At 44.6% G+C, this 15,250-nt stretch overlaps 1 protein-coding gene across 8 annotated transcripts in view; it reads right to left on the reverse strand.

Moving 5' to 3' along the window:
* Positions 1-14,951, reverse strand: part of EHBP1 (EH domain binding protein 1) — a 204,306-nt gene extending 189,355 nt beyond the window's left edge. For 5 of the 8 annotated variants that reach the window (XM_083857806.1, XM_083857804.1, XM_083857803.1 and 2 more), the window contains exons 1-2: positions 14,906-14,950; positions 13,446-13,861 (exon numbers count right to left, since the gene is read on the reverse strand). In XM_083857806.1, coding sequence (XP_083713932.1) covers positions 13,446-13,549 — 104 coding nt within the window. In that variant the 5' untranslated portion in view covers positions 13,550-13,861; positions 14,906-14,950. Of the gene's footprint in view, positions 1-13,445; positions 13,862-14,905 lie in introns of all 8 variants that reach the window. The other 3 variants (XM_083857807.1, XM_083857805.1, XM_083857808.1) reach the window with 1 other exon arrangement.
* Between the last annotated feature and the right edge of the window lie 299 nt (positions 14,952-15,250).

A 15,250-nucleotide genomic window follows, 5' to 3' on the forward strand; every position in this document is an offset into this window, starting at 1 on the left:
GTAAGTAAGCTCATTATTAACATGATTCATATTGAAAAAAAGAGAAAGGGAGGGGCCACTATTTTAAGTTTGTAAAGCATAACTTGCAGTTTTTTCCTTCAGTTATGTCGCACCTTGCTATCATAAATCTGCACTCATACAATTCCAATCAGTACAGAGAGTGTTTCTTGCACCTTCTGCACAATTTCTCTGTATCTCAGTTTCAGAGACATAAAACAGGGATCATTTTTCCCTATCACACAGCAGTCTGGTAAGGCTGGATTAGTAATGGAGCTGTGTGGCTGCAGAATTTTTGCGCAGAGAAATCGTTAGCACTTTATTTCCACACAGCAAAGTGTCATTTTGTAGTTTTACACCATTACCACTGAGCAGAGAGCTGCTACCATCTGGCCTTTAGCAGGAGATATAAATCCTGCTTATAAGTAACTGTGGCTGTAAAATGTAGGAAAGTTGATGAAAGATGATTTGTGCACACAAATTAGGGAGGAATAGAAAAGATGCCTTTTCTGCACAGTTACAAGGGAAATTGAAAGGAAGCCTAGTGAAGAACTAGGATTTTCTGACTTGTTTCTACCATTAGACCACACTCCAGTAGAAGGAGATACCAAGACTTTATTCCACCCTCCAAGTAAAAAAATATCTAAATAGGAAAAAAAAATGCACAAAATTTATCAAGTCTGCTCTGAGCAAAGGAAGGTGCTAAACTGACTGACACAGAACTATTTACATAAGGAAGAAGAATAACTTTTACTACCACTTTTAGTAACTTTAAGCCTGTATAGCTTTGCAAGCTCTTCTAGTTTCAGTATTTTCAAAAATCATTCTGCTGCTTCTGGCTACATCTGGAGAGAGACAGAGAACACTGTTTGCAATTTCTTTGCTGTGTTTGGGAACTTGCATTGGGACAGGAAAAAATTAATCTCCTACATCACAAGTGTCTATTGTGTATGCTGCATTATTCCTCTCCTTTTCACATCGGCCACCTGGAAACTGGAACATATTCCACCAATATGGAAAACTATTTATACAGATACAGTGAGGAAAATACAATGTGATGACAATAAAAGGATGCATCAGCTTGAAGATATTGAGGCATCAATTTGAACAGAATAAAACTGCATGGGGGAAGGCTTGACACATACTGCAGTTTTATGTGCAAAGCTATAAGTCTTAGAAAGTGTTATAAAAAGAATACTCAGATTTTTAAAATATCATATCAATAGCCAGACTTTCTCTACCTGTGCCCTAAAGGTAGAAACATTTAAATGAAACTGTTTTCATACAGCACAGAAAAGAATTCCCGGAACACTTTAAATTTAGATTTCTTTGTTCGCTGTATGACTGTTACTATCACACTCACTCAAAAAGAGGTGAAATCCTAATTAGCATTTACCAAGAGAAGATGGAACCTCCTTTTTTAAAAGTTTCTGAAAGAACAATGATTATCACGAATTATGAAAGCGAAGCACTCCTATCTGTTCGGCAAAGCCAAAGGGAAGGATAGGTGTTGTGTGACATGTATGATTGCTCAGGCACAGTAAAACAGTGGAGCTGCTGCCTGCAGACAAGGTTCAAGCACACACACACATGTGCAAGTTGCTTCTTCAGCAAAATCAAACCTGAAAGTTCAACACGACACAGTGAGTTCCCATTTTAAACTTTGTCGTAAGAATTTTCCATGGCCTGGGTCAGCCAACATTTGCCTGAATAAAACACAAAAATCTGATTACAGCTGATTATGGGGATTGGATTCAATGGAAGAACAAAGGCCTGGGGGCCTGCTACAATTTTGAGTATTTCAGTAACACAAAAAGCTTCACTATGTCTAAGTTACTTAATTTACCAGCAAGAAGGCTTGAGGTTGTAAGGAAATTGAGGTTTCTGGCCCTGCTCAATCCGTGTGCACCACAGCACACCTGGAAGTCTCCCAGAGGAACCAAGGGTGGACAAAATTTGTCTCTTACCATCAACAGCCAGTCCTTTTGCTATTCACCATCAGCATCCAGGCTTTCCATCCCCTCAAAATGGTTCCATCACATACATTGATTTTATACATACACTCCATACCTTGAACTATATATTAGTACTTATTATGCGCAGGTGACACTTGTTTGTCATGTGTTACCAGCTTTCAGAAATGTCTCCCCAACCTTACTTTCTTTGCTGGAAGGGATGTTCTATATAAGGAGTTAAGATCCCACCAATAAAACCCAAGCTGATCAGAGATGATGTTGACAGGAACACGAGAAGGCTCCTTGGCTGCTCTCTGAAATAATTATTTTTCTTTCACACACTGGTTGCTCGTATTTAAGTCTGTTTTTGTATCTCCAAATCCATTAGGATCTGCCTTGTTTACCCTGTACAGACAGACCAGAAGACATTCAAAGAAGGAGAAAAGCCTCACATTCTGCTCCTCATTCCCCTGCTCCCCTGCTGTTTCCTCACCAGCTCTGATCACCTCCCAGCCCATCCTGCCCATCTCTAAGCAATGCTGAAACAAGACAGGTGAATATTCCATGAAAAAGCTGCAAGGCTGACCATTTTAAAAGGCTTCCTAGGGCAGCAAAGGAGAAACTAGCCTCATAAAAGACCTACCAAGGTTTCTCTAAGCACATCTGTGGCACAGCACAGGAGGAAGATGAGGGCAGAGCACTCATTCTGTGAGGTTAACAAGGCAGCAGGTTTCTGCTTCTCTAGGTCTTAATAGGGCTGTCAACCATAAGAGGTACTGACAATTCTCCCAATGAGGTGAACACAAGCAAATCAGGATAAATTACAGTCTTTCCATAGTCAAGAATAGCTCAAGATTATTTTCTCTTTTTTTTTTTTTAAATTACAGTTTGTTGACTTTAGCATTAACTGCAAGTCAAGTTAAGCATCTTCCTTTTAACAGCTGTTGCTAAAAGGAGTAGTATTATTCTTCCCCCTACAGCACATGATCTAGTTCCCTATGAACAAGTCTGTCTGAAATAAATTTATTTACTGAAGTCAGCATTTTTATTCCCCAGGAGGAAGCAGGCTTTGTGTACTGTAAATGCTTTATTAGGGTCCACTGCACACAACAAGACTGAATCTATGGGCAAAAATGTCCATATTCCTCTTTCCAGCAGAGCACCAGGAAAGGAGACACTGTCACCTGCCACTGTACTACAACATTAGCCACCACCAGCAATACTGAAGTTGTGGCACCCCAGGAGAACTTGCCACTGGAGGATTATATGGTGAGAAAGGCTTTTCTCTCCTATGGATCCTTGCAGCAACACATCAGTATCTGTTCTGTTGCTCCATTGGTTCATTAAGTCGATGTAAGTTTATGTCACCCTGGTTCCACCCCTATTTTCCATATAAGTATGTGTCCTGGAGTGACTTTATGATGTTTGTATTCCCAACTGTCTGTTCTGTTTATGTTGGATATTGTGGTCTGCACCTTTCAGACTGGATCTGAGGGCAAAGGTGGGGAAAGAAGAAGTGTGGAGTTTGTTTTCAGAAACTGCTCTCACTCCTCCACATTCTGCTCCTGGACTGTGCTGTCTGCAGCACGGACGGACAGCAGGACAGATCTCCCGTGTTTTTAGTTAGTTTTTAGCTAGCTGAGGCAGAGAAGTTCCCTGGACTGTTTTTTTCTCTTTTTCTTGGGACTGTTTAAACCTGCTCTGGACTGGAAAACCCAGAGACACCTGGAGCTCACACCTGTGGCCCACCAGGGCCCAGGATGGCAGTTTCCAGCACCAGAGGGACTGATAAGAGACTGAGCTGAGCTACAACCCATGGCAAAGACATTCTGAGTTTGCCATCTCACTTTGGAACAACATGAGGTTTTCTTGTTTCATATTATTCATTTTTTATGCTTGTGGGTACTTAGTTTGTTAAATAAATAGGGTTTTCCCACTTTTCCCTAAGGAGATTTTTTCCCAGACCAATTGGGTGAGATGCCATTTGGGTTTGCTTCCCAGAGGGACCCTATTCAGAGGTTTCCTCCCAAATTTGCCCTAAACCAGGACAGCAGGTACTGCCTGCTTTTACTGCCATTTTCCCTTGCAATACAGCTTCTCCCGAGGCAGCCAGAGCAGGAGGTGGCTCCAGGAACAGATGGGGAGCAGAGAAACACAGAAATGTATCTAGCAGCTCCCTGCTCCAAAAATACACTGCACAAATGGCCACATGGAAGCACAAAGTGATACAAACCCTGGTTCCAGGCACAGGGAAAGAGGCTGGGCAGCTTTTTTCTCCACTGTCTAATAAAAGGTGAAGGTGCTGAATTTTTACCTGCAGCCACAGGGTCTGACCAAGACTCCTCTCTTCGGTCCAGAGGCCCTTTGTCACACAACCCACAGAAATAATTGCTGGAGGTTTCCACCCCTGCAAACCTAAGCTGGAATTGCTGAAACTTTCCGATGCAACGCCGAATTTGCTGGCCAGACAGAAAACTCAGGCATGTTTTAACATCACAAAAAAGCCTTTCCCTCTGTGAAGCAAAGCTAAAAATAAGGGAGAGGTCCAAGGTTCGAAACCAACAACACAGCAGAAAACTTGTCATAAGAGTAGCCATCTACAGGGAATGAAGTAATCCATCTTAGCAGTAAAGACAAAAAACCCTACCAAAAACCAAAAAAATTAAAAGCAGAGCTTACATGCCATGATTCCCTTTTCCACATGCCCAAATCCCAGAAAGGGGGGGAAAGGGTGTGAAAACACTATTGTATTTTTAAAAAGTATCTTTCAAAAAGTGTTAACAGTAAACAAAAGCCATCCTTAAATATGCCTCAAAACCAAGTAACGCTGTTATAAATTCTTTCAATTTTTGTGGTATGAGAGGAAGCGGCAAAAAATGGGTCAGGCCTTTCTCATTCTTAAAATTTTCTTACATGTCAAAGATGAAGGAACGCAAGGGGAATTCAGTCACTCAAGAGACACTTACTCCAAGCACTCAATCCAGTTAAGATCTGCTCTTGAAGAGAAAAAGAAGTTTAAAAATCTTGTTCTCTCGAAATTTTTCACAGCTTTATACAACTATTGCTCAAGTTACCTACAGGAAATTACAAACCACTGAATCAGTTTTTCAAGAGACACAACTGATAAAAGACAGGTACAGCCAGCAAACACAGCCACGGAGATCTGCCCACCTGCCAGCACGGCCAGAGCTGTAACTCCAGAGCTATAACCACATCAGGTGTCACCAGGAGCTGTCTAGATTAAATCCTCTGCTAATAAACCAAAGATAAATCAGCAACAGGTTGGTTTGGAAATTTACAGATCTGAGTTAGATCTCCGCTGGAAAAGAGAAGTTTTGACAGCTCTTTTTTTGTTCTTTTAAATCTCTTCCTGTGTACTGACATAAACAAAGGGATTCAGAGTTTACTCAATGAGCAGACACTGAAAGTCAAGGAAATTCACAGTGGCAGAGTACAATGTGCTGCCAACTGCATTCAATGATCCAGATTCTCCAGTTACTCCATTCAATACAGCTTTTGGTGTTAACAGCACTGGCTGTGGAAATACCCCTCCCAAGCACAGCTGGGAGGGGAAAGTTATTTTATGACACCAGATGTAAAACCAGATGCATCACTGCATCAGTCTCAGCCCTAAGAAAGGTCAGGACAGTTATCATCCCAGGGCATCAGACAGCAACACACCTAATGGAAGGGCTGACTTAGGGAATGTCTTTTGCCTGCCTGGCCTAGGGGAAAGGTGATGGGGCTTGTCCCAACAGGAGCAGATGAACGTAAGCTCCCAGGAAAGCTGCACACCCATCAGAAGCCACATCTCCCACCACAGCAGCCCCAGACAGCTCTGACCTGTCCTACAGCACCAAGGCAGCAAACAGCACTACTTGAGTGAGAAAAGCAGCCACTGAACATGAAGGGTGACTGCTCATTGCAGGTGCCTGTGGAGGTGGCACAGAGGAAATGAGCAGCAGTAATGCAGGAACCAAAACTGATGTGGTAGGAGAGAGACTTAAAATATCCCGGATTGCTCTAATTCACTTGTTCCTGGAACTAGAAATTATTTTGCCCTTGTGATGTTTGGTCAGCACCAAAGTCATTTTTCCAAACAGATCCATAAATGGAAGGTCAGAGCTGCTTGTTAAGCTGATCCAGCAGCTCACCCAAAAAACAAGGCCCACAGAACGACTGCAGGAGCGTGCACACGAAATAAAACCCAAAACCAGTTTGTGCTAAAATAAATACACAGAGCCACAGAAACTGCAGCTCAGCAGCTGCAGACAGTTAAACAGCTGCACAGCCTGGCCATAGCTTTGGAGTAATCCTCAAGAAAGTCTCCTTAAATAATAATAAATTAGAAACAGAAAGAAGCCCCAATAATGACTCTCCACTACAAAGAGAGCCTCAACAGGCAAATGAGAATTACTTCTGCACTGCTCATCTTTACAGGTTTGCAGGCAGCTAGAAACTGTAGTTCAGAAGGGCATGCACTTCTGATTCATCTCAAAAGCTTGTGCACTTTGAAGCCCTACAGTGACAGCACAGGGCACTGACTCAGGATCTGGGTGATTTAGCTGGAGCACTCTAAGATGCTCTTGCCTGCAGCTGTGGCTCATCTCACTGCTCTGGCAGATTTTCCTCCCCATTGCATCAGGACAGCATAAGGGAGGTGTGCCTGTTCCTCAGCTGCTGCAGCTCACACTCACCTCACAAATGGGAGCTGAAGTTTGATGGCACTTAATACTAACACACCTGGCAGCCTCGGTGTCACCCTGCCCCTGCTCCAGGGCAGAACAGGACTGCAGCTTAGGGACAGTGACATCCCGCTCCACTCCTGAATCCAGAGAACCTCATGAGTCAGAGCCTCAGACAACAGCAGTGTTAGTTATGGTTCTGCTAATTTTAGCTCGTGCTTAACCCACAGTTCCCAAATCCCTGCAATGCCTCTCCAGGTGCCAAAAGCCACAGCTACCCCATACCTCAACTTGCCAAAACACACAGCTTCCTCAGGAGAGGCTCTGGTGCACTTATAGAAACTGTAGGCTGCAGAAAGACATTTTTCAAATAAAGACAAGAGGAGGAAAACAAGGACAGCTTTATTTCCCCTCCTGCTCTGCGCATATCTTAAAATAAGGAACAAAAGTTCATCCACGCAGTTCCTGTGTTTCAGAGTCCACTTGAGGACACAAAAGACAGACTTTGTGCACAGGGCAGCTCAAGGAGTGTCCCCACAAGGCAGCAAACAGCCTGCCAGGGCCAGCTTCTACCCCGAGGAGTGGAAGGAGAGAGAGGGGCAAGGGAAACAAACACACACTTCACACACTGTCCTCAGAGTAAACCGGGAAAGCTTTCAGGAGTAAATAAACACACACACACCCCCACATTCTGAGAAAGCCACCCAAGCAGAATGCTTTTACTACCATAGCTGAAGGGTTTGTTTTATAAGAAGAGTTTCCTCAGATTTAGTCAACATTACCAGCCTCCTCCTCCTCCTCTCCTTATTCACACTCAACTGTGAAAGGGACTTCAGCTCTCTCCAACCAATTAAAAACTAATTGAAGCAACAGACTGGCACTATACAGCCTGAGCAGCACAAGAGATGGCAGACTCAGCTCATATGAGGCCGACACAGTGTCATAATATTTCATTTTATTTCACCTCATAGCACAAAGAGCTGAAAATAATATTCACAAGGATACAACCCTAAAAACAAAACAAAACAAAAGTAAATCTTTAGTGCAGTTCAAGTCCACTGAGTTCAAATGAACAGCACAGGTTCTTTACTGCATATGTGCACCACAGTGCCTGCAGGAACAGAGCAAGGTTTGATTTGTTCCAAAAGCTCTGTGAGGAAGTTATGCGCACACACAGTTTCTCTCTCCAAAAATAAAGCTATGTCAGAGCACAAGTGTGTTTTATTCATTCAAGGAGATATCTTCACCACTCTAACTGACCATTAAAATGAAATTTGTCTACACCGGGATATAATCAAACATTTTCTGCTTTTGCTAATTAGTTTTGTTACTGCTAGGTCAGGAAGCAAGGAATTGCTGAAAAGAAATGTATCTTTCAGAAACAAACAGAATGCAGAACAAGTACTTATGCCAAACCTTTCTACCCTACAGGTACTAAACCTTGTGCCTGCATCTATCAATGCATTCTTCCAGGAACTAGACAGAGTCACAAGCACTCTTAAAACATTGTTGCAAATAGAAATAAATGTGCAGCACTGACAACCCAAAAAACCCAAGAAAAACTTCACAAACACTCATACCTTTCCTACTGACATTTCTTTGCTGCTAATATGCAACTTTGATGAGAAATCCCTAACCTGTGGTCCATGGAACATGAAGCTGTAAAAAAGGCTCAGGAGGGGACCTTGGCAAAGCAGCTGGCATGGAGGAGTTGGGATTGGTAGACAGCCTCCTGACAGAAATCAGGCAGAGTCCACAGAAGCAAGTTTAGTTTTCTGCAATGAAGGATTTTCTTTTTGATACAAAGAAGAGAGATGCAAAATGACAGAGGAGAATTGCTTTTGTGTGTGGACAGTAAATGTGTTTTAATTGACTGCAGAAAGAAAGGGGGAAGACAGCTGTAAGGCAGCTGGTGGTGATTATTTGGAAAGAGTACGTTTGACACACAATTTAAGCCCTCAAAAAATCCTCAGTCAAAACCAGAGATGAATGGCAAAGGAAATGCTGAAGTGCATCTGTAAATGGAGATTATTTAGTGTGGAATCAGAACTCAATAAAAAGTATAAGGACAGAGTACAATTTCCTTAAGAGCACAAGATAAAACACAGCAGAAATTGCATGGTGCTTTCATTGCACAAGTTACACATATTACAGTACAGCCATATCACCCCAATGTGATCAAAACCTCTGCAGAGCAAACCAGGACACAACAGCACAAACTAATTCAAAGAGATTCAATATGATCACCCTTTGTAGCCAAATGCACTTAGGTACTCATGAAATCCCCTCTAACAACCGTGCAAAGCAAGAAAATTAATAGAGCAATGTGACAGCCTGACACCAGGCAGGCACACAAGGATTCCACAGCAACCAGCTAAGCCCAGTTCTTGTGGTGGCCTTGGGCACTGCTGGGTTTGCTGGAAAGCAGCAAGCAGAAGGCAAGCACATCAGTGTGAACCGTGGAATCTCACAAAGCTCATTTCTCTCCCATGCACAACGCATGCCAAATCTTAAGATTCCTGCAGCATCCAGTTATGAAACTACAATAGAAGAGGAAAACAGATGGCTAAAGCCTTTTGGAAAAAAAAAAAAATAAAAATAAAAAAAAAAATTAAGCCTTGCTTCATTTCCTAAAGAGAAATATGTGTATTTGAAAAGAGAGAACCTACTTCAGACCATACCTAATCGATAGAAAAATAGGCAACTTGCCTTATGGATACGAAGCCTGTCTTCAGCTAAAGCTTCTGAACATATAGAAAAGTTTAACCCTTTTAAACATCATGGCTCACTGTATTTGCAAGCAGGATTTAAAAGCAAAGCAGTTCATGTAAGAGATGACAGACATTACAAACATTGTACAAAAATAACATTTCTCTCTCTCTGAAGCAACTCCTGAACACAAATCCTGTATAAAACCCTCTCTGTTTACTCTTTTCCAGCACCCATTTTCAGGTGAGCAGCTTTCCTGCTCATAAAAGCATCCAATGAACAATGACACGTTAGGAACAACCTCAACTCTAAGTTCAGCCAGTCAATATCACATCTGAAGCCTCTACTGAGTCCTTGACTCATGAGATATCAAACAACAATAAGGAAACAAAAAAGCCACCCTAAAGAGCTCATATGTTCAGCAGTAGACGTTTCAGCAGCTCTATAAAACTGCTATCAGACCTTCAGGTCCAAGTACTGGAACTGATCTCTGGGCCAAAGGAGAAGTTTCCTCCTCTGCTGAGCCTGGATCTCAGACAAGCCTCCACTCAGCTGCCTGAACAGAGACCTGCACAAGAGATTCATGCCAGGCTGGCAGTCTGAACCAGGACCAACAGGAGACCTGGGCTGCTTCAAACTGCCAGGAAACCCAGAGGTATCCCAAACATGGCCTGACACCAACGCTCAGGCAACTGGAGTGGGTCCCCTGCACAAGTCACAGCATTCCACCTGCCAGGGATGCCCAGCACACCCCTGCCCCACACAGCAGCCTCTGCCCTGAGAGCACAGAGCAGGAAATGCAGCTCTGTAGAAGCCTAAGCAGAATGAATGAGAGTGATTTCTGGTTCTATCCAGTGACTCTGCACTGAGGATGAGCACTGCATTAACTCCCCCCGTCACACGTGGCCCTGTCAGGCCAGGGCTGCAGGTCACTGGTGAGGCTGTGTGGAAAATCCTGAGCTGCCCCAGCTTAGTGCAAGGGTAAATGGAGGATGACACACTTCAGCACTGTCAAGCAAGCACCTCTCAAAAAAATCAACTACTTATATGATTACTGCAAAGTACTATGTTTTTGCAGTAGCAGGAGTCACTAATCCATATTAAAGACCAAGACTACATCTGTTTATTTATTTTTAATGAAAGGTTCTAAATAAACCAACTGTTCAATTTTTCAAAGGTACTGAGCAGCCACAATAATTAGGTCTGGGTCAGTGGGAGCTGCCAAAATGCCACAGAAGTGACTCAGTCCTGTTAATTATCTGAAAAATAAGGAACAGTGACAACACTGGACACTCCATCACGACCTATCTCCCCCAAACACACCAGCAATGAAAAGCAATCATTTGAGAGTGGCTGTCTGTAACCACTAGTAGGGACAAAGAATCAGAAATTATAGTCAGAAGAAAAAGCAAGGAAAGGTTTCAGCCCAATCTGGCAAAATGCTGCTGTAACTAGAGATAATCCTTTAAAAAGGTGAAGCAGCAACACCACAGCAGTGGCAACTTCTCACAGTGCCAGGAGAATGTGAGGGGGAAAAAAAGAGCAGGAGCTATTTTAAAGGCTAAGTTTAAAAAACAAAACCAAAAACAAACAAAAACTCTAATCAATACAAGTCCAGAGGAAACGAAGAGTATTAAAGCCAACCAGAAATTCACCCAACCTTGCAAACCATCCACAATCAGTACAAAAATATTCTAACGCACAAGTTGTTTTCTGAAGAGTCAGACAAATGCAAACCTAACAGAAGATAGCAGCTCACAAAGAGGCACACAGCCTGTTTTGGTCATGCACAATCCTAGCTCAGTTCCAGTGTGTTTATGACTGTGTTGTCATTTACTTTAAAATATGAATGGAGCATTCTTTTCCTCCAGAAACACTGCATTGTTAAAATGCCAGTACATTAAAATAACTTACTGCTTACTACATTTCAATCAAACAAACTACAGGCTACAGCACTGACACTTAATATATATTGAGTGCTTTCAGCAAGAGCAGCATATGGAGTTCATTTCTGGTGTTTTGTTCTCACATGGGCCAAACTCAAGAGGCAAGACTTAGCAACAGATGAAGCAGTGATCCTGCTGGCATGCACAGGAACTGTATCTTCTCCAAAGTTACTGAAACACTTAGTTGCAGGCTCTCAAAATACATAAATATTTAACCCTTGACTTAGGAAGGTTGATTTACAGCAGCAATGTAATATTTTAGGTTGCATGCCCAAAGAACTTTTTTTTTTTACAGTTCTTGAAATAACAGGAAGCAGAATGAAAAAGCTTACAGTCAAAGGACTTTGGGAGTTATGTTTTTCCCTATTGTGATTTTTCCTAGAATTCATCCACATTTCACCACCATACTGTTCCTTTGTAACAACCAACACAACCATTGATCTTGTCTATATTTAAACCCAAGAATGGAAAATGAAGGCTCAGAAGGATGACCTTTTTGCAAGAAATTAATTGCATATCTGAGGTTTTGAATGGCTCTCTCACTACTTCATACACTGACATTTTTTTGCTAGGTGGGCACTCTCAGTCATGATTAACCAATAAGCTGCCTGTTTCTAAAATAATAAGATACTTCACAAGAGAACTTTTGTGTATGACTTTTTCCTAAACCAAGGAAAGGTCAGCTGCAATTCCAATGCAAACATTCCCCTGCAGGATTTATCCTTTAGTGCTGAAACATTCTGCAAATTCTCAGCAACGAGTGACTCAAAATGAAAATGAAACCTAAAACAGCCTAGTTCATGCAGATAGAACATAATAAGTCAAAAAACCCAGCTGCTGAAATAAACCTGACCAATTAAAATTATTGTGGAAAACTCCTCTGCCTCTTTGGGACAGCTGACCTCATGAGATAATCAGGATAGCCTCTTTCAACTTCTACAATGTTTCCATTTGTGGTTTACTCCGTGAAAGGAAGTTCAACTTCCAGAATAATTCTAGGCGTGAAGGCAACTTGCTAAAAAAAATCCAAAACGTTTAACCTGCTCCTTTAAGACAGAGCAGTGTGCAGCCTTCCAGCATATTTGACAGAGATTTCCTACTCCAAGAGATAGAACTGAAATTTGCAGAGGCAATTACTCATAGCCAGTGAAAGCAGCCAATGCAAGTGCCAAACTTGCCAACAAGAAGAAAGGCCAAGCATTAGAAAAGAGGCTGCAGTTTATTACAAGGCAATTTGAACATCTCAGTCCACAAGGTCTGGAAAGTATTTTCTTCATCCCCTGACACTACATGCTCACACTAACATGAGGAATGATGTCAGTAATATCAATATTCCAAACATACAAAGCAGCAGTTAAGTATTTATATAATGGAGATCTTCCCCTATTTAAAAGCTGCTTCTAGTCTTGCCTAGCAGATTTATTTAAGCTTATTTTGCTTAAGGAAAGATGATGTGCCAGACCCACACCATTAACTGCTGTCTGGTCAGCTCCAAAGCCATCCAACTGGACCACCACTGCCCAAAATTCCTGTCTGACTAAACAAACACCTCAAGACAATTCCCAAGGACCTGCCTCTTGCCCCTTCCTGTTAAAAGATGGAAAGGAAAAATGGAAAAGAAGAAGGAGAAACATGACCTCCTCAGGTAAGGAAGTAAAAAATCAAAATGGGCATCCAACCTAAACGTCCCACGACTGATCTCCAATGCCTCCATCAAACAACACAAGTGTCAGTAGACCACTCTCAGCATCACCAAACTGAACTGGCAGTTGGAAAAGAGCTCATGGGAAATATTTTTTTAAAAAATAATAATAAAAACCAAACAAAAAAGCTCTAGTAAAAACCCAAAACCACAGCAAGTCACAAATCTGAGCTAACAAACCTACCTTCCTCTGCAAGGTAAAAACAATACCAGCCTAGAAAATCAATAGTACAGAACAAATCCAGCAGGTCCAGGCTAACCACGCAGCAAATGCAGCACTCACTGAAAAAGACAAGCAGCTCATGCAGCTGTTCTGCACTGGGCTGGCAAGAGAGGGTAAGGGGATGCAAGAGCAATGCACCCACCACACAATACACACTGAGCAACATCCTTCCTATTTCAGCACCAGCAACTTCATCTTCTTTTTACAGTAACATCAGCTGCTTCTTACCATTTTTTGGTGCACTCGACCATCAGTTCCTGGTAAGAGGCCACAAACTGGAACTTGGATGCATGTTTCCCAACACGCTGCAGTCTTTTCCAAACTGAAGCCATGATGGTGAGAAAACCCCAGTCCTCTCACACAGCAGCAACTGAGCAAATGCCAATGAAGGTTTCAAAGAGCGTGTATGTGCTTGATGCTAGCAGGTTTATATACAGACACAGTAAAAAGAGTGTGTGAGAAGCTTGACGGGACGTCTACAATTCATATTCTGCCTCTCCCCTCCTCAGGGTAAATCCCAGTCTGGCAGAACGGCTTGTCACCGGCCAGGAGCAGCATGCAGTAGCAGTAGACAGGCAATGGAAAGGGAGTTCTCTCATGGAACCATCATTCTTCACGCAGCAGATGAAGGGAAGACTGCAGGACTGGAAGACAAATAAGGCAGGGAGAGAAAGCATTGGTTAATACACTCCACACTAAGTGCTGCAATTGCACGTGACCTCGTACCTTTGGAACAACTACAGCCGACCACAGGAACATCCCCCCTTCCTGCTGTCATCCGCACACCCCAATTAAATAAATAAATAAAAACACTGCAGCAAATGCAGGAATTCAAACCGCGAGGCTGTTCGGAAACACATCAACATTATCCCATTATCGGCAGCGTCGTAATTGGCAACAACAACACCACAAAAAAGGGCGGCTCAGGGCCACCCCGAATCCCTGTGAAGCATCTCCGGGAAGGGACGCGAAGTGGCCGAGGGGCTGCCAGTGTGCACCCAGGAGGGAGGGACACGGGCAGATGAAGTTCTTTGTCTTGATGACAAAAGGTGTAACAGTTGTTCCCTCTAACACACCTCCCGCTTTCATTTCTATGCCCAAGGAGAAGGATCAGCCGAAGGGACAGAACAGGGAGTGCTGCTGCCCAAATGCCTGTGCCAGGGTGAGGAGGAGGACGGGAGAGGAAAAGGGGCATTTCCCGAGGGCTGGCTACCCAGGATTCCCCACCTTCCCCGCCGCATCACATTGAAATGGAAATGTCTCTCCATCCTGCACCCAGGAACGATCATCAGGGAGGTGAGAAGGGAGAGGAGAAACCCAGGTGGGTCTCCTCCCTCGAAAGGAAAGCGGCAGCTGCGCCGGTTGCGGGGGAAAAGCCCCTTCATTAGGAACAGAGGGAAGCACACGCCGGCCGCAGCTGGGAGAAGCCGGGGCAGGATGGCACCAAGGCTGGAGAGGAGGCTACCTGAGGCGGAACGGCCCCGGGGCCGGGGGGAGTCCCCCGGGAGCCGCGGGGCGAGGAGCGCCCGCCCCGCCTCAGCAGCCCGTGTCAGCCCGCGCCCAGCCCCCGGGCAGCGCCCCCCGCCCTCGGCCGGGAGCCGGAGCCGTTCAGAGATTGAAACGCCACCGGCGGGGGGCGGCTCGGGGAGCGGCGGGAGGGGACGGGCGGCTCCCCGCGCGGGACTCACCTGCCGCCGGCTCCTCGCGGGCGGCCCCGCCGGGCGGGCGCGCTGGCACCACACGGCAGCCGAGAGTCAGCGCTGCCGCTGCCCATTACTGCGGCAGCCCCGCCGCCGGCAGCGCCCCGCGGCTGTCCCCGTGCTCCCGCAGCCTCACGGCGAGCGCCGCTCCCCCGCCGCTCTCCGCGCCGGCCGGGCAGACAGCGCGGGTCGCAGCGCGCCTCACGCCGCCACCATCGCCCTCCTGCCGGCGCTGCGCCGCGCCTCGCTCCGGCCCACCGCCCCCTCGCCCCCGCCGCCTGCCGGGGGCCGCCCCAGCCGGGGCCCGCCCCCACACGTCACTGGCCCCGCCGC

This window comes from Zosterops lateralis, assembly GCF_965231275.1.
Source record: "Zosterops lateralis genome assembly, chromosome: 3".
NCBI lineage: Eukaryota > Metazoa > Chordata > Aves > Passeriformes > Zosteropidae > Zosterops > Zosterops lateralis.